The sequence below is a fragment of the Oppia nitens genome, unplaced genomic scaffold, assembly GCF_028296485.1.
Source record: "Oppia nitens isolate AA-2021 unplaced genomic scaffold, nextdenovo-longstitch-racon4-pilon3 scaffold8_pilon_pilon_pilon, whole genome shotgun sequence".
Lineage (NCBI taxonomy): Eukaryota > Metazoa > Arthropoda > Arachnida > Sarcoptiformes > Oppiidae > Oppia > Oppia nitens.
The window spans coordinates 227,574-252,533 of NW_026533252.1; the positions used below are offsets into that span (position 1 = coordinate 227,574).

General features: G+C 23.4%; 8 protein-coding genes across 8 annotated transcripts; 2 read left to right on the forward strand and 6 right to left on the reverse strand.

Moving 5' to 3' along the window:
- Positions 1–1,058: 1,058 nt before the first annotated feature.
- LOC128964022 (copine-8-like) lies at positions 1,059–3,067 on the reverse strand. Its single transcript, XM_054310581.1, has 4 exons — positions 2,710–3,067; positions 2,075–2,580; positions 1,722–1,998; positions 1,059–1,648 (listed from the first exon to the last, which is right to left on the reverse strand). Exons 1-4 carry the CDS (start codon positions 2,990–2,992, stop codon positions 1,059–1,061), a joined length of 1,656 nt encoding a protein of 551 aa, XP_054166556.1. The 5' UTR covers positions 2,993–3,067.
- Positions 3,068–14,481: 11,414 nt separating this feature from the next.
- Positions 14,482–14,973, reverse strand: LOC128964166 (venom peptide SjAPI-2-like). The gene is made up of 2 exons (XM_054310724.1): positions 14,846–14,973; positions 14,482–14,781 (listed from the first exon to the last, which is right to left on the reverse strand). Exons 1-2 carry the CDS (start codon positions 14,910–14,912, stop codon positions 14,597–14,599), a joined length of 252 nt encoding a protein of 83 aa, XP_054166699.1. The 5' UTR covers positions 14,913–14,973; the 3' UTR covers positions 14,482–14,596.
- A 247-nt stretch (positions 14,974–15,220) lies between these two features.
- On the reverse strand, positions 15,221–15,714 carry LOC128964004 (venom peptide SjAPI-2-like). Its single transcript, XM_054310561.1, has 2 exons — positions 15,615–15,714; positions 15,221–15,531 (listed from the first exon to the last, which is right to left on the reverse strand). The coding sequence occupies exons 1-2, from the start codon at positions 15,679–15,681 to the stop codon at positions 15,344–15,346; spliced, it is 255 nt and encodes an 84-aa protein (XP_054166536.1). The 5' UTR covers positions 15,682–15,714; the 3' UTR covers positions 15,221–15,343.
- A 507-nt stretch (positions 15,715–16,221) lies between these two features.
- LOC128964172 (cysteine-rich venom protein 6-like) lies at positions 16,222–16,675 on the reverse strand. Its single transcript, XM_054310731.1, has 2 exons — positions 16,609–16,675; positions 16,222–16,501 (listed from the first exon to the last, which is right to left on the reverse strand). Exons 1-2 carry the CDS (start codon positions 16,673–16,675, stop codon positions 16,323–16,325), a joined length of 246 nt encoding a protein of 81 aa, XP_054166706.1. The 3' UTR covers positions 16,222–16,322.
- Positions 16,676–17,978: 1,303 nt separating this feature from the next.
- LOC128964077 (defensin BmKDfsin3-like) lies at positions 17,979–18,536 on the forward strand. Its single transcript, XM_054310636.1, has 2 exons — positions 17,979–18,188; positions 18,270–18,536. The coding sequence occupies exons 1-2, from the start codon at positions 18,012–18,014 to the stop codon at positions 18,321–18,323; spliced, it is 231 nt and encodes a 76-aa protein (XP_054166611.1). The 5' UTR covers positions 17,979–18,011; the 3' UTR covers positions 18,324–18,536.
- A 159-nt stretch (positions 18,537–18,695) lies between these two features.
- Positions 18,696–19,682, forward strand: LOC128963991 (uncharacterized). Its single transcript, XM_054310545.1, has 2 exons — positions 18,696–18,828; positions 18,948–19,682. The coding sequence occupies exons 1-2, from the start codon at positions 18,738–18,740 to the stop codon at positions 19,487–19,489; spliced, it is 633 nt and encodes a 210-aa protein (XP_054166520.1). The 5' UTR covers positions 18,696–18,737; the 3' UTR covers positions 19,490–19,682.
- Positions 19,683–20,054: 372 nt separating this feature from the next.
- Positions 20,055–21,240, reverse strand: LOC128963984 (uncharacterized). The gene is made up of 3 exons (XM_054310537.1): positions 20,956–21,240; positions 20,571–20,849; positions 20,055–20,501 (listed from the first exon to the last, which is right to left on the reverse strand). Exons 1-3 carry the CDS (start codon positions 21,153–21,155, stop codon positions 20,243–20,245), a joined length of 738 nt encoding a protein of 245 aa, XP_054166512.1. The 5' UTR covers positions 21,156–21,240; the 3' UTR covers positions 20,055–20,242.
- Positions 21,241–23,031: 1,791 nt separating this feature from the next.
- On the reverse strand, positions 23,032–23,447 carry LOC128964173 (cysteine-rich venom protein 6-like). Its single transcript, XM_054310732.1, has 2 exons — positions 23,378–23,447; positions 23,032–23,270 (listed from the first exon to the last, which is right to left on the reverse strand). Exons 1-2 carry the CDS (start codon positions 23,442–23,444, stop codon positions 23,092–23,094), a joined length of 246 nt encoding a protein of 81 aa, XP_054166707.1. The 5' UTR covers positions 23,445–23,447; the 3' UTR covers positions 23,032–23,091.
- Between the last annotated feature and the right edge of the window lie 1,513 nt (positions 23,448–24,960).

Sequence of the window (24,960 nt, forward strand, 5' to 3'; positions counted from 1 at the left end):
TACTGTAAAATTGATCATGGTCATTTTGAGTAGAGTTGTTTGTTAATTCATAATATCTCTTATATGAATACAGTATATCAACTAACGATGAAAGCCAATCAAAAACATACAAAAATATTAATTGACATTTAATTACAAGAAAACAACAATTGTTTGTTAATAACATTTTGATAAAAATATTATTATTTTTAAAAAATTTCAAACATTTTTATAATTTATTTTTGTAATTTAAATTAATTTGTTTGATCAGTTTACTAAAAATAACAGTCAAATTGTCATTTTTCTAGACGTATAATACGTATTATATTTACTTAATACTTAAATACTGCAAATGAGTTACATTTATATAGTTTATAATAATATTTATATAATAAAACTAAATTTTTTTTGCTATTTTCGGGTCGCAGTGTGTTATTGAAGTCAACTTATTTTATTGCACTGACAGATATACAATGTTATTGCATTGAAAATCATAAATATTGTATTTAATGAATTAAAAAAACAAAACTATACACTAAATAAACAAATAAAAAAATTATGTATTAAAATCAAGTTCACAAATTATATTGTAATTATAATATAAAATATATATTTTTTAAAACTTAAGTAAATTAACTTCGCATTTATTAATATATAAAAAACTAACTAAAAAATTATAGTTATGTATATAATTTGTTAATACTAGATATAATACAAACATTATAATTAATTAAAATTAATTATTTAATTAAAATTAATTATTTAATTAAAAATTATATTTATTAAGTAAATTACGTCATTTAATAAAGTTTCACTGATTAATTTTTAAAAAATTTTGTTTAATTGAAAGTTTAAAATTCAGTAAATAATTAATTATTTTGAAATTAGCGTACAATAAAAATTGAAATCAATAGTGTATATCATATACAATACTTATTTTGCATAAATAATTACATTATTTTATCATTGCTTAGAGTAGTAAATGGATAAAATATTTTACAAAAATTTAATCACAATTATAATTACAGTCAATCAGTTTGATCGCACAAAACACGATATATTATCAAATGATATAACAATTATTGATCATTATTTGTCCGATTAGGTCGGAAACCTTTACTTTTCATATAACCGGTCAACTGTTCGGGTATTTCATAGAGCACTTCACGCGCCAGATCTGCCTTAGACCTGATCGAAGGACCCGATCGGGTGAGAAACCGATTGATTGGCACAAACTGTACGATATCTCTTTCGGCGTAACGGCCGTCCACATTGACCCGTACGTCGTCACCATCTAACTCGTCCATAGCGTCAAAGTCGGCATTACCGACTCCGATAATAATAATGGACAGCGGCAACGATGCGGCCGCTATTATTGCCGATTTGGTTGCATGTATATCGCTGATGATGCCGTCGGTGATTATCAATAGTACGAAATAGTTGTGTCCCGATTGATACTGACGGGCAATGGCAGCCGTGTTGTTGATGACGGGCGCAAAATTAGTTGGTCCGTACAAAGTGACCGCCGATAGTGTTGTCCGATAGTGTCGGAGTATCTCATCGATTCCCGAACAGTACGGTTGTGTGAGATTTCCGTTGATCGGGAATTGATGAGAAACTGTGTTAATCGGCGGGATTTTAGCACCAAAACCATAGGCAGGATATACACCTGTTCTTGAAATTAAAAATAGTGTTAATTATTATTTTTTAAAATATTAAAGTTTGACTATTTTAATGCAAACCATTTCTATTATAAACAGCAATAATATCTCCGACAGCTTTTAATGCCATTTCATAGCAATTGGGTTTTCCGTGAATGTCAAAGTAATGCAATGAATTGGGATCCCGTGGGTCACCGTTAGAAGCTGTGAAGTCTACGGCCACTGCAAAGTGCAGTTGAGTACCACTACGGATATAGTCGAGGAAAGAGTACTCTTCTTCCACTGCAATACTGGTTAATACAATGCGACCCGAATTACGATAGGAACTGGACTTTTGTGATCTTTTCCTATTGATTACCTGATCGGTGTAACAGATAATATAAATAATTTAAATTGAATTCAATTATAATTGAAAAATAATTTAAAATAATTACATCATATACGTTATTTGGTCCAGGTCCTTTTACTATATTAGACAGTGATGTAAAGCAATCGCCAATCAACTTATGTTGACCACTGAACCGATCGTCAAACACCTGTATCCGAATGGCCCGATCATAGTCACCATTACATAGAGTTCTGGACTTTAAAACAATTGGTTGCCATTCCTTATTATTTCTAAAATTTTTATGCAAACACTCTGTTTTATGTACGACTGTCCACGTGCTGTCTTCATTGGCCCGACTAAACACCAAAAACGGGTCGAGTCGTGACCAAAATCTGGTTCTCTTTAGACTACTCGCCCGATACGACATACGGATTAAGTGTTTGCATTCGGCTACCTCTTCGACCAACAAAACTATTTGACCGCAATTTTTGCGACCCTTTACACCAGTTAACGGTGCGATCAGTTGTCTGCCCTGATGTGCCACTATCTCAGCCAATGTGGTCTCGTATTGACCTAAAAAGTCATTTTTTGTGTCGTAAATCTCTAAACTACCTAATAATAAATCATTTTATTTAATAATAATAAATTTATGTTTTATATATTTATAATTTTTTATATTTTTTATAAGTATAAACTTTAAAATTGCAATTATTTTATTAAACAATTTTGCAAAAATCATACCTATTTTAATTTTTGGATCGATATCCCAGACCTCAAATTTTAATCGTTGAACGCATTCAAAACTGTAGGACAGTTGAAATCTTTTGACAAAATCTGGATTCAGATTGTCGGCAATCATCTCTGTGCGACCCAATTCATAATACCTTTCCTGCCAGTCGTTCCGTATAAATACAATTACTTGTGGATCTGATTTGCTTAGTATATCTGCGTTGATTAAATTACGACAAGCGATGGATAACTCAACGAGCGATGTTGGCATCTCGGCCTGACCTACCATTCCCATTGGTGACGGTGCAGATGGATATGTATATGTTGTTGATGTTGAGTCGGGTAGTATTGGATAATGAGCTGGTGTTGACTTTGATGTCGAAGATTGTGATATAGGAGATGAAAAGGGTTTTATGTCACTACTTTCACACATTTAAATGATTTTTATAATATAAAAATAACAAATTTATTGAGACATTAATGAAAAAGTGTATAATTTTTATTATTTTTTAAATAGCATTTTTTATTAGATTTGTTTCGATATAGCGACTGATATTTAGAGATATTTTTATGATAATTATTTTGTTTTGCAATAACAATAAATTTTTGTTTAACAAATGCATAATTTTGATGATAAAAATAGCTATATTTTTAGCACTGTGTATATGTGTATAGATAATATATCACATAAAGTTCAAAGGTCAAGTAATTTTGGTAGCAATATTACATTTTAGATTTATAAAAATTGTTTCTTAATCTATGAATAATACACTAATTATAATGCATTGTTTAAGACAACCAGTTTAATGTAATTAAATTTTTTATTTATCAATATTTATATAATATTTATACAATAATACAGAATATTCTTGCTTTAAATGAAGCTCTCCTTCATGTTTAGTATAAAGTGTTTATTGTAATGTAATATAAAGAGTTGTATTATTATTATTATATTTAAGAATATTTGGATTCTGCTCCGGGATTCTGGATGTAAGTGCTGTTGTCGCTATGGTAACTAACATTGTAGTACTTTATGTATAGTTATTTGAGAAATTCAGTTTGAGCTTTAGATAATAAATAATTATAATATCAAAATGTAATATAAAACTATCAATAATTACAAAATTTTATTTTAAAAATACATTTTTTATGTTTTTGTTTCTTAATCAGCAAATTTCAGTTTATATTATATTTTATTGCCATTCATTTTCTGACTCTCATTGTGTCATTAATTTTGTGGCTAAAGTTTGGTTTTTATTAATTGATAAATATTACAAATATGTTATACAAAAATTAAATTCATTTTAACTTAAAGATTTAAATTTAAATATTTTAAATAGTAATAAATAAACATAATAACTAATTTATCAGATAAACTGTATGTCAGTAAATTTGTTTGGTATATGTACTGTATTTGTTTGATTTAATTAATTAATTAATATTATGTTAACACTACAACATTACAACTTACAAGTTAGCGTTATGTTTTACACTGTATAAAGTTTTATACAGTTTATATAAATAGCACAAAATATTAAAATTATTGATAACAAACTAAAACTGGTATATTTTATTGTTTTTGAATAACTGTATAATATATTAATAATATAATATCATTTTATGTATACTTGAAGCAATATTAATAATATGAATTTTATAAGATAAATGTTGTTTATTTTTATAAAATAAATAAATTTTAGCCACAGCAACATTATTGATTATTTTAAGAAACAATTTTATTATATAGTAAGAACTTATTTAAATATTTACACTTTATATACATTTAATTATAATAATGTTTTTGAATGAATTAATTATTATTAATAAATAGCAGAAATTTATCTAAATTCGATATTTTTCATAGAAGTTAACCCAAATTTATATTAAATTGATTCTATAAAATTAAATTTAATATATAAAAATTGTTGCTTTTAAAAAATGAAACTAAATAATATGCCTATTACTAAATTAACAAATGTAAACATAAGTTTGAATAGAGTTTGGTTTAAAGTAGTTATAGTGTATTATCGTTTATTTGGCATAACCTTTGGTGGCGTAGAAATAACAGACTATTGTATTACACGAAACAGTTTTTGGCATATTATGGGTTATGTATTTTTTGCAATACATGTCATACTTAACATTATAGCTGTAATATTGGTATATCACCATGATACAGTTAGACAATTGAAACAGTCGGGTCATAATTTAGCTTATTATTCATTTTTGTTGTTTACATCATTGATATCAATACATGTGTTACAAAATTTGTGGTTTATTCAGAAACATGGCTATCAAATGATTATCAGCGAACAGTTTTATCATATGAAAGGTTTGTATGTATTAAATAAAATATTATCACTTTGTCAGTACGTATTACAGTATATTTATTAATTTTTAATAACAGTATATGTTTTACATATTAAATAATATATATTCAAATTCTAAATGTTACTAAATTTTAGATAAATTTTACAATAACTCCATCAGATTTATATGGTTAGTGCATAGTATTAGTCCAATTATTTGGTCTGTCTATGAGATATATTTAATGCCCGGTATAACTATTGTGGGATTATTTTCAGTCATAATTAATATTATGTTACGAATGCCGCACTTTTGGGTCACACATTTCATGTCAACCCTCATTGTATACAATGTTGGGTCAAAATTAAAAGAGTTGAGGCGTCTGTTGAAAAAGGACTGTAAGGCCAGCACTTTATATTATGTGCGCAAATGTTTTGTTAATAGTAGACAATTGATTTCAAAATTTGATAGACGACTATCCTTGGTATATATATATATATAATAATAATAATAATATAAATATGACTTATATTTTTTGTAAATTATTTTATTTTAATTTAATTTATAATAAGATTCATATAACGACAACATTTTTTGGAATGATATCAGTTATGTTGGAAATCTATATACTATTTAAACGATACGATTATCCAGAATTGAATTACTTTAAGAGTATATTCATTGTGTTTATGATTCAGACGCTCATCCTATTGCACGTCAATTGTTTTATCAATGGCTATCTGTTTGATGAATCTGACAAACTGTTAGCTATTATGGATTCAGTCGATCTAACAAATGGTAGTCAACTTAGAGATCAGGATTTTGTGGAAACACTGACTTTTTTGTGTATGAGTCGCAATAAAATTAGGTGTGGGTTCACTATAGGAGGTTTTATGCCATTGAAAAAGTCTACATTGTTATCGGTAATTGTTTTAGTTTAAAATTATTTCTAAAATCTAAAACATATTATTTGTTTTGTAAAAACTTATTTATCAGATTTATGGATTTATATTAACATATTCAGTAATATTGTTTCAAACCGGTGCTATTGATCAAACTGATGGTAACCAACACTAGTGAAAACACAACAAATGTTTTAAATAAATTACATTAAAACAAATATTTTTATTAATACATTCGAGAATATAGAATAATAATTATTATTATTAAACTCTATAGTATATAAATTTATTTACATTTTATTTTCATTAATATTGTATATTTTATATTTAAAGGTATATATTATTTTATATTAATTGACAATATATACAGTAAATATTGTATGTTTATTTTGTTTCTATCACATAAATATAGTAAATAGTGAATAAAAATTAAATGTTTTAACAAATAGACTTTTATTAATCTAAAGTATATTTTATTATTGAAAATTACTATTAAAATGTCAAACATGATTGAGTCAAATAAGCCATTGTTGTATTATTCAAAATTTAAATGTATTGTTTGGTTTTATCGGTTATATTTAGGTATAACATTTGGTGGTGTTACCATAACTGACCATGGTCAAATCAAATATAGCAAATTGTGGAACATCTATGGCTATTGTTATGCCGTTTTCCATACAGTTGACCATTCAATTTCTTTTTATTTTGCATACCTGTTCATACAAAATAGTGAAATTGTCAAAAACTCATTTGTTTACAATACATTAACAGTGTGTTATGTGGTCACTACTGTACAGGTAATACATAATATCTGGTATTTACAATTCAATGGTTTTTCTATATTCAATATTATCCATAAATATAGAATCAAAGGTATCTATTGATAGATAATTAAATTAATTTTTTGCAAAAAGTTTTTATTTCATAATTATTTAAATAATATTTAGATAAAACTATTTTAAAAATTGGTTTCTGTTTATGGATGATGGATCACTTTATGTCATTGATAGCTATGTCATATTTGATATATTGTCTTAATGATTGGTCATTTTTAAACATTACGGTGGTAATCATTGAGACTATGTTTAAAGTGCCGATTATTTGGGTATACTTTTTGTTGCAATGGGTGATAATTGGATCAGTAGCCATACGTATAAGCGAGTGGCGACAACAATTAGTAAAAGATACCAGTGCTCAGACCATATCTAAGATCCGATTTTATTATGTTAAGACTAGAAGTCTAATTGAAGACATTGATAATAGGGCTAAATGGGTAATGATTTAGTTTTTTTTTAATTATTCAAAATAATAATTTCCTAATAAAAAATTCAAATTTTTAACCCCAGAATCAAATGATGTTAACATTATCAGCAATGCTATTTTCAATGAGTTTGCTTTATATACTATTTTTTAGTGCAGTAGTAGCCAATAATAAATTTATCCAGGCTATATTTATTTATTTTATGGCAAACTCGTTGATACAATTGACTGGCAATTGTTTAATTAGTAACTGGACTTATGATGAATCCGATAAATTGCTTAAAGTTATGGATAGTATAGACTTTAGTCAATCACAACATGAGAGTCACGACAACAGATATAAAGAGGTTATGATGTTTATGGCTCTTCGGTCCGAACATAGGATAGGCTTTACTATCGGTGGACTCATGGCTTTGAATAAAACAACTTTATTATCCGTATTATTCAATATTTAAATTTTATTTTTTAATATTTCATATAAACTAATTGTTATTTTAAAATTATATTCAATAGATTTATGGATTCATATTAACATATTTTGTAATATTGTTGCAAATCGTAAAACAGTAATATAAAAGCATTAATACAAAACAATTAATGTCTGCAAAACTAATTTTTTGATTTATTGATTTTATGATATAATTTTTAGCCTATAAATTCATATAAATATGTAAAACATTTGCCAAAAGTTTTACTGTATTAACTTTTTTTTGGCGCACCAATGAATTAAAACTTATTTTATTAAAAAAATAATCATTTTATTTAATTATTAAATTTTGATACAATAGTAGTTTAATAGTTGCAGTCATGAAGTACAGGCATATCAAGGCATGAAATGAATGATCAGTGATATGACTTATATAGAGATTTAAACAAAGGGTTGATATCTGCAGGTATTTGAAGAATAATAAATATATTAAAATTCCTATTTATGTCAAGTATGCAAAAAATATTGAATTTAAGTTATTTGTAATAATTTGTTAACTAAATTATTACTTTGTATGAATTGTTTCTAAATTTAAATTAACTTAAGTATAAAACATTTATACTTTACAAATATAATATACATTAATACTATTAAGTTAATATACTTAATAGACCAACCTATTGTGCTTAAGTGTCAATAACGATAGTATTAATAAAGTTAGCTAAAAGAAAAAATATACTTTAAGCTTTTCAAAAAAGATATTTTAAACATTTTATAAACATTGATAAAAAAATTACATAAGAAATATAACATTCAAATAGACTCCATTTGTATTGCCATTGATTTAAATAAATTAGTATTATATTAAAGTATTATAAAATCAATAGTAATACCAATGGAATACATAATGAGTGGCAAAATTATGAAGAGATAAAATAGTATTTTTTATTAAATATTTTTATTTGTTTTCATATAATTTTTTCATATAATAATTATTTGTCACTAATTTTCTTTAGTTTATTATAAAAGAGTTTATTTTTTGTTTTATAGAATTTTGATAATATATAAAATGACACAATTATTGAGATATTAATCTACAGAAACTATAAGAAAATAAGAGTATATGAAAAGTACTGGTATTTAAAATATTGTTTTATTTTTATAAATTATGATAATTTACTTTTATTTCATTTTTCTTTTTATATTTATTAATACAATATACTGTATATAACATAACATGTATTAAAATAATGTAAAAAATAAAATTATTTATAGTACAAAATTATTATTTATATTATGTAATATTAATCAAAATGTTGAGTAAGATTTTTATTAATAAACTGAAATATTATTCAAATATTTATTATTAAAAATAAAAAGATAAAATTCAATACTAAAAAGACATTATCTTAATACAATTTATATATATTGAAAATGAATATTTAAATACTAAATAATAATGAATAATAGAAGTTATAAATAAGTTTGTAGTTTTAATAATTTGCATTTAACTATAGTTTATTTTGATAAAACAAGTATTTAATTTTTAAATTTAGATTACAATTATTAATATAATTAAAAATATAATTAAAAATGCCGTTAACTAATGATTTAAAAACTAAATCAGATAAAAATAAATTAAACTTTAGAAAAATGATTGTTAATAGAAGAAAACAATTTTATTTCCGTTTAAAATTAATGCTTTATTATTACCGAGTTTTGGGTATAACTTTTGGTGGACTTGTGATAACTGATAGAGGAGTCAAATACAGTAAATTTTGGGATAAATTTGGATACTTCTGTACTATTTGTCACTCTATTGGCAATTGTTTAACAATTTATTTCCATACAAATTATGGACGGGTTAATACAGTTATTGATTACCCATTTATCTATTATTCAATGATAATTACATATATTCTGTCAGCTATTCAAATATTTTTGAATATTTTTGTCATTCAATTTCAAGGTTTCAAGATTTTCAAAAATCTTTATAAATATGAAGTCAAAAGTATGATATAATATAAAGATAAGATTTTATAAATTAATAATAATAAAAATATATTAAGGTACCAGGATACAAATAACATGTATGATTGTTATAAGCCTACACGCGATATTACCACAAATTATGTTTATTTACGAAGTTTATACAATGAATCCGCGAACATCTTACCGCATATATCTGGCGTTTTTGGACACTGCCCTAAAAGTACCGATGCTATGGATCTATCTGTTCATGACGTGGGCGATAGTTCTGTCAGTTTGGTCTAAACTAAAAGAGTGGACAACTCGTCTGCAAACAAATAAAAAATGGCAAAACATACTGGAAATACGTAAACGTTATGTTGAAACCAGAAATTTAATGGAAGAATACGATAAGATATTCAAATGGGTTATTCAATTAATTTATAATATATTAAATGATTTTTAAAAATATGCAAATTATTAAAATTATATATTTTATTTAAAATGTTATTATACTATAGAATCAAATATTCAATACACTATCAGCGATGCTATTTGTAATGTTAGAAATTTATATACTATTTGTAAGCAATAATAATGAAGATCTAATGCAAATCCGATGGTTATTATTGGTTTCAATGTCACAATCATTGATTCAATTGATTGCAAACTGTATTGTCAACGGCTGGACATATGAGGAATCGGAGCGTTTGCTTAAAACTGTCGACACTATAGATCTGTCCGTTTCTAAGACCGACGACAAAGATTTCAAAGAGACTGTTCTGTTTGTGTCACTTAATAGGGACTCAAAGATTGGATTCACTGTCGGAGGTCTCATACCATTGAAACCGTCAACCCTTTTGTCGGTCTGTAAAAATATTTGTTGATTTTTTTTAACGAAGTTTACAATTTTGTTGTTATAAATACATTTAGTTGATTGGATTAATATATTTATTAATTAATTAATAATTAGATATTTGGTTTAATTTTATCATATGGTATTATATTATTTCAAATGAATGGCACTAATGGGACAAATAAAAAATACTAATTTAATTTAATCGATTTAATTTTTATTTTGTTATTCTAAAAATATTATAAATTGTATTTATTTAAATGATCGCAAAATCAATAAAACATAATACAAATTATTGTATATACAGTACAGTAATTTACAAACACATACTGTATATGATATTGATTTTTCTATTATCTAATAATTATAGATATTATGTTAATTATGATAAATCCTTTATGTCAAATAAAAAATTTGTATAAGATAACAATTTATAAAAATCAATAAAATACAATATATTATTTAGTTAATATTCAATATAAATCATTTAAATAATAAGATAGTTGTTTAGAATAAAACATTATATTTATTATATTGATATTATGCATAATATGATGTAATAATAAAATCTATATTGAAAATAATATTTAATAGAATAAATAATGAATTGATTTTTTTATAAAACATTGTATGATAATAGTACTACTAATAATAATCTAATATATTTTAATTTAATAATTATTAAGTATTTTTATATTATAAATATTTTATAAAGAAAAAAATAATTCTTAATTTGTCAGTTCAATAGTTAAAGTGCCCTCAAATTGTTATTTGAAAAAATATTCAAAATCTTTAAATCAATGTATAAAAATTATTTGTTGTTAGTTACCAAATGTTATATAAATGTTGTTTTTAATACAACAATATTTTCTAAAATTATATTCTTATACTGTACTTGATATTTATACAATATAAACATTATTTTTCTTAATAAATTATATATTTTGTAAACAAAAATATTTTTATAATATCATAATATAAAGTGCTTTTTGTAAATATTTAAAAGTAAAATATAAAATTAACTACTAATAAAAACATATTATGAAAAAACAATAAAACATTTTAAATTTATAAATAATAATTTTTGTTATACTATTATAGACTATAACTTATAGATAGATATGATAAATAAAATTCAATTATAGAGCTCTTGATTGCATTAATATGACTGAATAGGTTAGAATAAAACTGTAAATCTGTTAAATAAATAAAAAATTTTATTAATTTATTTTTATATTGTTTATTATAAATTTTGAAAAATATTATTAAATATCTGTTAATTTAATTATGTTATATACAAAGTTATCATTATAACACTTAATTGGCATCACTGTCATAGAATAAGGCGTGGTTCACATATTACTTTCGCACTTTTCAAGAAATCTAGACCCCCTCCCTCCCCTATGTTCGCAATTGTTCGCATGTAGTCATTTAAAAAAATTACGTTCGCTTATCCCTAATCGCTACCCCCCCCCCACCACCACAAGAAATAAGATATTATCTAAATGCGAACGTTCTTAAAGTCTCTACCCCCTCCCCCTCGTTCGCAAAAGTTCGCTTTGGCTAACCCCCCTCCCCTCAAGTGCGAACGTAATATGTGAACAACTCCTAATAACTGATTTGAGATTTTGATATTTTATAAAAAAACTAAATTAATTACTGATAATAATGTTGTTTTCCTTAATGGCATAAACCCTCCAATAGTGAAGCCATAATAGAGGTCACGACTCATACATTTAAATAACAGGATTTCATTGAACTCATTGACCGTAGGGTTAGACGTTTGTCGTTGAAAATCAATTGAGTCCAACACTGATAACAAACGATCGTTTTCATCGTAAACCAAACCATTTATAATACAATTGACGTTTAATTTGATCAAAGCGTCGATCATAAAGAAAACGGTAGACATCTTGAGGTCGACAATATCCCGGTTATTGATATCAATTGTTTGAATATAAATCGCAAACATTGCAAATATCATTGTCGACAATGTTGTAAATAATTGTATCTAAATCAGCAAAAATTTATATTAGTGTTATAAATTTAAAACAATTAATAAAATGCATAAAATAATAAAATATTTACCAAATTTAGTTGATTATCAACTTTTATAATAGTATTTCTAGTGTCCACATAAGCCAATCTAACAAAACGTATGGTACGACCACACATATCCCGTTGCAATTGTTGGCGCCACGAAAACAGTTGATTTTTAATATGTATAGACAGCAACATAAGCATCATTGGTTGTAACCATAATACTGTTCCCGTTAACGTATTGGCACAAATCACTAATAATACTTCTTTTATTGTTAGGTTCACTCCATATAGTGATGCAAATATCATAACAATACAACCCATGACTTGAGTCGTCCAAAATGCGTATATAAATACCAATTGTTTTGTCTCTAATTAATTTTAGAAAAATAGATAAAAATTAATAAATAAATTTTTATAAGATTTGTAAATAAACTGATAAAATAATATAACATTTACCTGTTATTTTAAAACTAATCAAACGCCTAATAAACTCTAGACCATGATATTGATAGTACACCACATTTAATGTAACAATAATTATGACCACAATATAAATAGTAAGACATGAGTAAAATAGGAAGAGTCGTCCCATATCTTTGAGTGCTTGAAATTTTTCGGTTGTCATCATTGTGTAGGTTTGATACGACACTATTGCTATATGGATACCGACACCAAAATAACCAAATAGATTCAGTGATCTATTATATCTAATACGGGTGCCATCAATACCGGCGCCACCAAATGTTACACCAAATAATCGATAGTACCAAATTAAAAAATAAGTTTGCCATGATAATTTGTCAATATTATTATTATTATTGTTATAATTATCAGAATTACAAATTTTAGGAAACTTAAAATTTGTAAAAATGTTATTTTTGTTTTGCATTTTTTGTTGTTAAAAATTTGCAAATAATAAAGTTATTATTTAAAGTATTGTAACATTTTATACTAAATTTAATATTTATACAATTTTGACAAATAATTACATAATTGTTATGTCTTTTGTATTATTATTTTATTTTTTATATTTTGTTTGTTCGATATTTTTACTAAATATTTTATACTCAAAATAAAAATGAGACATGTCAAACAAAGTTTTATAGCAAACAAATTTGCATAAATAAAATATTAGCAATTATATAAATTATATATGTTATACTAGTAGTTTTTGAAATACATATAAATTTTTATAAATGTTAAAAAATTGTAATAAATGTTTAATACATGTTGTAGAGTGTTAACAATTATTTTAATATATTAACAATTGCAAAATTAAATACAATTAACATAAGAATATCATAATTTTTACATTTAATACCACAAAACAATTTATTTAATCAAAATTGTATATTAAGTAAGTTTTTAGATCTAATTTTCTTATTTTCATATTTATGGCATTCATAATATTTAACACATTTATTGATGTTATCGTTTAGCTTAATATATGGTCGCTTACATTGACAGCCAGGTTGACAGTCTAGAGTGCACGGTCTCAGTGAGCGCTTGTAGTTTTGACAGGTTATGGGACAGGAAAGACCACATTTGTTATAACGAGCTCCACGTCCACAGTCAGTCCGCTGCCATAACTCTGACAAAACAATTAATAATAAATTATTTAATTTAAATATAAATTTAAATAAATTTACCCTGACCAATACACAGAGTTGTCAAATGCAAAATAAATATTGATAAGAAAATATTTAAAAAATTCATTTTTAACATTTTTATAATTGAAATACTAATATAATGTTTTAATATTTCAAGATTATTAAATTGACATACAGTAAAAAAATATATAAAAAATAAAATAGGAAGGATATGAAATAGTGATTGAATTATATTTTAGTTAATAATAAGTGCAGTAATGTTAAAACTTGATATATTAATATTAGTCTAATTACTATCTTTTTATTTATTATTAAATAAGTTATATTAATTTAGACAGATTTGTCAAAAGTCAAAAGCTAAACAAAAATTATAATCATTTATTGAAATATATTTTATTAAAAACAAGTATTTGTTCAAATCGATACATATGATTAGCAAATTAAAGTAACAAATTAAAATTACAGAAAAAATAAAAACACATTTATTATATATGAGTTTTAATTTTTCAAAATCATTGTCCAAACATTAATGTCGCGGACATTGTCGGGGACGCACACAACGATTGCTTCGGGAGTTTAGTTTGACATAACCGGCATTACAGGCACAACCGCGCACGCATTGTAGGGTACAGGCACGTGGTGGATTGCGATGGTTTTGGCACGTGCTCTCACATGCACTGCCGCAAGTCACAAATTTACCATTCTCACATCCTATAATAAATATCATTTTAAATATTAATATTATATTTATTTGAAAATATTTTAATAACTTTACTTTGAGCCAATACGGCATTGAATGTCAAAATTGTGACAACAATTAAAACAGTTATAAAGTATTTCATTGTAACTAAAAAGAAATAGTTTTGTGTTTTAATATTAATAATATTATTAAACAATTAGCATATCTTAATAAAATATTAATATTATACAGTTAGCTTTTATATACTTATGAATTTTTAAAAATCTTCAATCATAATTTGTTTCCTGTCATTTGTAAAAATATTAACATAATTATCAGGAAAATTAAATTTTACTTCAACTAAAATCGTATGTTTAGGAAATAAAATAAAAAATAAATATAATATTTATTAATATTTATTAATATAGTAAATAAAAACTTAGATAATTACAATATTTTCATATAATTTATTCAAATTTATTTAAATATTTGTTGAAATTTGTAAAATTAATTAAAAAAATGTTATTTTTTATTAATATTAAATTTTCAATTTTCCAAAAGCAAAGTCTATGTACCGGTTGGGGTCATATCATATCAATTTCTTGTAGTACACTGTTGCCTACGTACGCAACGGTTGCTCCGGGAGTTTAGTTTTACATAACCTGGATTACAGGTACAGCCGCGTACGCACTGTTCGGTACAGAATCGGGGCGGACGGCGATAGTTTTGACAAGTGGTCTCACACGCACTGCCACACGTCACATATCGACCATTAGGACATCCTATAATAAATCAGTAATTTTTTTATAAATGATTTAGTTATCATATTATTATCAAATATAAGTAATCTTGTATTATATTATACTTTGAGCCATAATTGCATTAAACGATATAATTGTTACGATAAGTATAACAATAGTTATGGATTTCATTTTTGTTAGAATATAAAAAACTTAATTAAGAAATATATATATATAACTAATAAAGCATTTAATTAAAATGAATTCATTGGAAATTTAAACCTAAATATATACTGATTAATCTAAAAAAATCTTCAATGTCATTTTTATATCTTATATCCTGACAAATATTTTTGTAAATTATAAAAATTATTTAGGAAAACAATTTTGTCAAAATTCAAATTTTATTTTCAGGATATATTGTGTTTGTAGATTATTTTATTTATTTAATATTATAAAAAATTAATATAAAAATAAATACATATTTGAGAACTTTTTTATAAATTTAAAAATTTAGCTATTATTCATTTACACTATAATAAAAAATATATTGTATAGACTTAACAATAGAAATTAATTTAATTATCAATATCCTATTTTTAAAATATTTTAAGCTAAATTTACACTTATTTATTTTTTTATTCAAAGCATAAATATTTTATACAATAAAATCAAATAAAAATTATTTTATTAAATTAACAATATAATTTATTTACAGTATATTGTTTACATATTATCGATTATAAAAACTTTATTTAATAACATTACTACTCATATGATTAATATATTTAATAAATATACAAACAATAATTAAATGTCAATATTTAGACTCATTATCCTCTCCTAAAGCATTGTGAAGGCGAAACACATTCACGACTGCGACTGTTTCGTCTGATTAGATCCCGGGCACAGATACAGCCGGGTATACATTGTCGGGTACAGACAGGGTTGGGATTTTCACACGATGGCTGACAGTGCGCCTGACATGCAGAGTATCGACCCGTACGACATCCTTAGAAATTTATTTTAGTAATTATAAGTTTATTAATTAAATTATTATAGATATTATAAATATTGTCAATTGTTTTTACTATTTGTTAATACAATAAAATAACTCACTTTGAGCGCTAATGTTGGCAATAACAACAACAACAGTGATTATAACTAATAAAGTCTTCATTATCATAAAAATTAATTATATTTAATAATTTTAAAATAAATAGTAAACAAAATTTTTTAAATAACAAGTATTTATATAAGAGAATAAAAAATAAGATTCCTGTAAAATACATCCTTTCAGTTAATATTTTGTTGTTTTGTATTTAGGAAATAAATTTGTCTCAAAAATATTTCAAAATATTTTATTAAAATTAATTATAAAAAAAAATTATTTAAATTTAGATTAGTAATTTATTGTTATAAGTATTATTAAAATAATTTTACAAACAAATTTGATGTAAAATTATGTAATAACTTATTAAATTAATCTAAAATTATTGTAAAACAATAAAACTTTGTTACAGAGGAAGATATTATTTTTATTTTGTTATTTTTAATAAAAAATTGATTTCGTAATAAATCATAATTATATAATAGAATCAGTTATTAAAACAGTATTTAAATTTAATTTATGGTATAATTTATATTTATGTTTATTGTAAAAATGTCATATAAATATATATGTACAAATTTTATCACGTACAATGTTGTAATTATTATTATACTAATGATTTATAAAATATGCTAAAATTGATAAATTAAAATAATAATAATAATTTAAAAAATCAACTGTTTATAAAAATATCTAAAATAAAATTTTATAAAAATGCATTTAAATAAATCAATATTATTTTATATATTATTTATTAATTGACATTTTGTGTTAATTTCAAAATCTGTTGCAATCATTGCAGTTATCAGAGATCGGGTTTATTTGTAATGTTTCGATAGTCAGAAATTTAACTTTTGTTTTATGTTTAAATTAAATTAATTTTGAATTACATAATTTAGCTATAGTTTAGAGACGTATTCTGTAATAGTAATGCATTTTGATATAAATGTTACGTATGATTTAGTTTTTATTATATTAATTATTGTTTTCACACAATATATCATACTATTAAAGATGTTGTTTAATATATCATATAATACAATATGTATAATATTGAAGATCCTATTTACTGTTTAATATCTATATATTTCTGCTTAAAATTTTATATAAATATACAAAAATTTCCTAATTAATTGTAAACTACAGTAATATATAGTTTAAATGCATGATATTTGATAAATTGTTTGTGTTAATGAATACATAAATAAAAATATACTGTAAAATGTTAATTAAATAAACAAAATAAACAATATTTAAAAAATAATTTCTAAATACAGGACTTTGATAAAGGATATGAAAATCATTTTTTATGATAAATAAAAAAATCTTTTAATTCAAAAAACAGTATAAAAGCAATCATCTATTAATAATTAATAAAAAATTGTTATAACTTATTAATATCAATAACAATATGTCATACAATAAAATTTATACAATAATTGTAGTGTTTGTTGTATTGGCTTTGATGTGGCAGTCGGTGACCATCAATGCCGATGAGGGGCTGATTCGGGCAAAACGTGGTTTTGGATGTCGGGGACCGTTTGGTAGCAATCGGTATGAATGTAACCGTCACTGTAAAAGCAATCGGGTCAGTAGTGATAAATATWTTTTGAAAATAAATTTTGTTTTATTAATCATTTATCTTTTTTTCAATGTTTCAAATTATTAGTTTCGTGGCGGTTATTGCGATAGCGCTGGCTTTAGATGCAAATGTTATGGTTAAAGGATTTTATTATCAAATGTTTTCCAACTAAATATGAATATAATATATTAATTATGTGTTGCGATATAATTTAGTTGACTTAATATTTATAAACATAATTATGATATATCTGAAATTTAAGTAATTAATTTTTAAATATTTTCTAAATTAACACGTTTTTAAATATATTTTTTAAATTAGACACTAAAAAATGTAAACATAATAAATAAAAATTTAAACTTAAACAAAATGTGTTTTGCAATTGTTCCTATTTTATATACTAAAGCATATATATTTTAAATTATGAGTACTATTATATTAATTTATTTACACAATATTTAAATTTACATTTTATATAAATAGTACGATTTTTTTAATTAATAATTTATATAAAAAATATTTTGATTTTGTCTTTATGTTTCATTTTTTCTGATTATGGTTACAATAAATTATTCAATGTTTTTATTAATTTTTACTATAATTTCATTGAGTTTTGATCAGTTTAATTGTAATGGAGGTTTAGTTGGTAAGAGTAACAAACTATATAGATATTATTATATTATAATTTGATATTAATGTATGAAAATAATATATATTTACATAATATTTAATATAATTTTATTATTAAAATTTATCTATTTTTAGATTTAAATATTGGTAACGAAAGAAACACAAAAATAGTTAAATGCGATTTTGTGGACGTCTTTCAATTCTTGACCGTTAACTTTGTTGAAGTAAAAAATGTAATCAACAAAAATACATGCGATTTGAAACCAGTTTTAAACAAAATTGATTACTTCGAGAAAGAATACAAGAATCTGGACAACAAATTAGACAAACTGTTAGACATTGTCAACAATATAGACAAAAAGGTTCATCAATGCTGTGGTAGTGGTAGTCATCATATATGTAAAGAAGCGAAAGAAATCATCGAAGCCTTTACCAAACAACTGAAGAAAGTCAATGATCGCGATATAAAAAAATTAGTTGAATTTATTACCCGTTATGTGACTGCACTGGCATGTAGTCAACGATTCCCACACCAAGAATATTGCGGTGCCTGGAAGTGGCTCTTTGAATACATATGCAAACAATCAGTCTTTTGCGGCGGATGTTCAGAAAAACAACGTCTCATCGATGCCATCAACCAAAAGGCCAAATGTCCAGAGTTTTCGTGTCGTTCATAACAAGTCTGATATTTCATTAACTATAAGATTAACAGTATTTTATCGGAAATCAGACCCAATATTCCGGTTTTATGGACTTCAGAAATAATATACTATTTTTTTATTTTCTAATTTAACAAATTTATTATCAAAAAATTATTTTTGTGAGTTTGTAAATATTTTATTATATTAAATACATAAATAAAATGATCTAAGCAGCAAAAAATCTTGACTTTTATTATAATTAATATTAAAATAAAATTAATTATAAACATTTGTGTATATTGGTATAGCATATTATAATAATAGCATCAATAACATGAATGAATTAAATTTAAACAATTAATTAGTTAATATTGCATATAATTATAATATAAATATATTACTGTACATTATCTGTACATATATAATAATGTATCTAAAAACATATAGTAATATTATAACTTTATTATTTCATGAAAAGTTATAAATAACTATTTAAAATATAAATAATATTTTATGTTAGGTTTATTTATTAATAAAGATAATTATTTATTGATTCAATATATTTATTAATAATTTTTTATTATATAAGTTTTTGTGTCTTTAATAAACAAAACATTTTATGTAAAAAAGTAAACGTGATATTTATTATTTTAATATACAGTACCACTAAACTCTAATGCATTACCACCCCACCCCCAATAATTATTTTATTGCACTTTTATCAGAAATTATATTATAATAACAATTTTTATTTGATAATAAGCTAATTTGAAAATAATGTATTATTGCTTAAAGAGAGTCAAACACTTCAAACACATATAAAAGAGGTGTTTTGTGTATACGTTTGGGTCTAGTGTTTGACACCTCCTTTTCATAGGACTGACATTTAGTTAGGTCGTCCTGATATCGACTGCATATGAGGTTCATTGAGTCGACACTAGCTTTTTTGGTGTGAACATCAATACCATTGATGGCATCATCACTGCAGACATTGGATCCCATGGCTTCAAATGCTTTTCGATTGCAATTAATCCAAGCATAATAAGAGCTAAAAATTAAAATACAATAAATTTTAAAATAAAAATCATTTAAATTCAATTTATATATGATTTCATACCAGCAAATGATAGGTATCCTAATTTTATTGTTTTTAACTTTTTTTGTATTAGCCATAGTTATTATCATTTTATCCCAACATTTAATAGTTGCCGGTTTAGCCTTATTGCCACACTTTGCCCATTCAATCCACTGATCCTTTTTCTTACCATTTTTAGCACAATAGTCTTTATTGACTTTATCAAAGTTATAGGAAGCCAAAGACATAAGTGTTTGTGAGGTACCCTTCAGACAGTTGTCGCCAAATTTTTTGGCAAAATCTGTACTCTCTTTAGCTTTTCTAACAATAAATGAGTATAATTTTAATAAAAACTGTAATATTAATTGATATAATGCTATAATAATATAAAAATGAAATATTATTATCAACAAAAATGTTGACTTACCTGCAGTATGTTTTTAACTCATTCTTAGACTCCGGTAGTCGGAGTTCCTCCAAACCGAACTGTCCGAACACATTACTCGAATGTCTATCAAAATCATTTTCATTACAATTCTGGTCATCTTTGGACTGCTTTTTAACACGTTGTCCAACAACTGACACAATCATACAAAACAATAGCAATAATATATTATATAATTTCATTATTTCAAATCTATATTAACTAAATTATTAATAATAATTATTAAGTTTTGAAATGTTGTTTAATCAACAAAAACTTTCTTTTATATAATACTCAAAATCTAGAAAACTTATACAGTATTTAAGTGCATACACTATATTAATAATAGAAAATGTGTCCTTGATAAGCTGAATGACCAATTGGAAAATATCTAGTTTATTATTTGTTGTTCATTAAGTTCATTTTAAAAACTATTTTTTTAAATTATAAAATAACCTGTTATTATAAATAAAGTTATGAATTATGTATTTTAAATATTCAAGCTTATATTTTATTGATTAATTTCCTAATTTTTTGATATACAGTAGTAAAGAATAAGACATAAAAGATAAACATAAAAAATATTTTTTTAATAAAATAGATATCTTTAAATAAAAGTAAAAACTGTAGTTATATTGTATATTGAAATATGTATAATAATATGAGGGTTGCAAAAGGTTTTCAATCTCAGGGGGGTAGAGGAGGGGTAAAATGATATAAAGCTGGAAAAATTTTGGGGAGAGTATAGGATGGGGTGAATAAATTTTACTGCATTTTAAAACTACAATTTTTACTAATCTTTAGAAAATTCCCTATAAATTCTCTTAAAAAAATATTCCCAGCTTAATTCCTATATATTCCTATATTTTCAAATAATAATTTTTACAAAAGTTTAGAAAATAATGAATAGTTTTGAATAAAACTATAAAAAAGCTAAAAACAAATTTATTAATTATGTTTTTAACTTTTATAATTATAATAGGCAATTAGGTTTAAAAAAATAAAATTATTAGTAAAATAAATAATAATAAACTAATAAAAAAAGTTAAAAAGAATTATTAATATATTTATAGATAAATAATTTGAGAATAAATCTTTATGTAGTATTTCATATTATACCTTAACTAAAAAATTTTATTATAAAGTTTGAAAAATACATATATCAAATTGTCTATTGAGTGTTATAAGCAAATATTATTACTAAACATTATAATGACATTTATGCTGAAAATATGAGATTTCAACTATTTTATAAAAATATATTTTGTTTTAGCAGATTATAAAAAGAAAATAAAACATTTGCTTTATTTTCGGGAAAAATTGAAGAAAATTTATTACGGATTTATCTTTCTTAGAAAATGCCTAAACACTATATATGTAATATTTATTTATTATAATAATTTTTATTATTTTAAAAGCATATTTTGCGTTAATTTATAAATAATCTATTATTTTATATGTTAAAATGTACAATTTTTTTTAATTATTTTGTTATATATAAGATTAATTTAAATAAATCTACAGTATATTATATTTTTCAGTATTTTACTAGGTTTAAATTATTTATATTATATAAGCTACATAAGCTATTTATATTAAAACTCACTTGGCAATTAATTTTTGTATATTTGTTGGGGGTCTCATTTTTTGCTTTGGTCAAGGAAGGGGGGGTAAACCTAAAAATCTTGATATCAGGGGGTAAGATGACTTTACCACCTTTTAGCAACAATAAATAATAAATATAATTTTAATTTATACACATAAATTATTTATAAAACCATTAAAATTAGGTGCAAAATTTAAATTCTTTATATTGAATAAATTATATGTAAAATTGTTGATATTATGATAACAATAAAAAAAATCATAAATACATTATCTTTTTATTGATTGGGAACAAAGCTTTTGAATATTTGCAATATTTTGGAATTTTGTCTAAATATATACTGATTAATGTTAAACAATTTTCAATGTCTTTTTTATATCTTATATATTGACAAATATTTTTGTATATTATAAAAATTATTTGGAAAAACGCTTTTGTCTTAAACCAAATTTTATTTAATAACATTATTACAGATATAATTATTATATTTAATAAATATACAAACAATAATTAAATGTCAATATTTAGACCTATTATCCTCTCCTAAAGCATTGTGAAGGCGAAACACATTCACGACTGCGACTGTTTCGTCTGATTAGATCCCGGGCACAGATACAGCCGGGTATACATTGTCGGGTACAGACAGGGTTGGGATTTTCACACGATGGCTGACAGTGCGCCTGACATGCAGAGTATCGACCCGTACGACATCCTTAGAAATTTATTTTAGTAATTATAAGTTTATTAATTAAATTATTATACATATTATAAATATTGTCAATTGTTTTTACAATTTGTTAATACAATAAAATAACTCACTTTGAGCGCTAATGTTGGCAATAACAACAACAACAGTGATTATAACTAACAAAGTCTTCATTATCATAAAAATTAATTATATTTAATAATTTTAAAATAAATAGTAAACAAATATTTTTAAATAACAAGTATTTATATAAGAGAATAAAAAATAAGATTCCTGTAAAATACATCCTTTCAGTTAATATTTTGTTGTTTTGTATTTAGGAAATAAATATTTCAGAATATTTTATTAAAATTAATTACAAAAAAAATTATTGTTAAAATTTAGATTAACTATTGTATAATTAAAGTACTGCTACAGATAAATTTAATGTAAAATTATGTAATAACTTATTAAATTAATCTAAAATTATTGTAAAACAATAAACCTTTGTTACAGAGGAAGCTTTTATTTTCTTTTTGTGATTTTTAATAAAAGAAAATAATTTGTAATAAATCATAATTATATAATCAGTGATTAAAACAATATTTTATTTTAATTTATAATATAATTTATATTTATTGTAAAAATATAATATTAATTTATATATATAAATTATATCACGTACAATGTTGTAATTAATATTAAGATAAAAATTTATTAATAAAATATAAATCTTTAAGTAAAAGACAAAGCTGTAATCATAAATTGAAATATGAATAGTAATATCAGGGTTGCGAAAGATTTTCCCTATAAATTCCCCACATATTCCTTTTAAAAATATTCCCAACTTAATTTCTTAATACTTTCTTAAAAAATAATATTAATTTTTACAAAAGTAGGGGTAAAACCTAAAAATCTCAATCTCATGATAGGGTACCCCCTACCCCTATCGTAACCTTGAATAATATATATATAATTATAACTTTAATTACATACAGATTGTTTATAAAACCATAAATTTAAGTGCATAATTTTTATTCTTTATATTGAATAAATTATATCTATTAATAAAATGGTTTATATTATGATACTATTTTGATAATAATAAAAAATCAGAAATACTTTTTTTTTGGTGCTTTTTGTTGATTGGTTGACAAAGCATTTGATAGTTTGCAATGACTTTGGAATTTTGCACCTATATTTGAATGCTCCAGGGTTAATTTGGATTTATTTATATAGGATAGTTTTATTAATAGGTACAAATATGGTAGTGACCTCAAAGTACTTAAAGCAAAATCAAATAAAAAAAACATTTTCAAAGTATATAAATAGTTTACATACCATTACATATATATTATACGGTAAATATTATGTACATTTAAATTATACATTTACTGTGAAAAAATTTTCTACATTCAAAAAAAGATAATTTGTTAAATACATAAAAATCAATATTATTTATTCAAATAAATTAAGAATTTATAGTATGAAACTTGTAATGTATTATATAATGTAATATTGATCAATAGGTTATAACTGTAATAATAAGAAAAATTTTCTAAAATGTTTATGTTTTGGTTAATAAAAATTAATTAAAGTTTTAATTTATTAATTTAGTTAGTTATAATAGTATATTATAAAATAATTATATTTAAATACCAGTTTAAGTTGTATTACTATAACTATACCTGTATAAATTGTTATAATATTTTTTTAG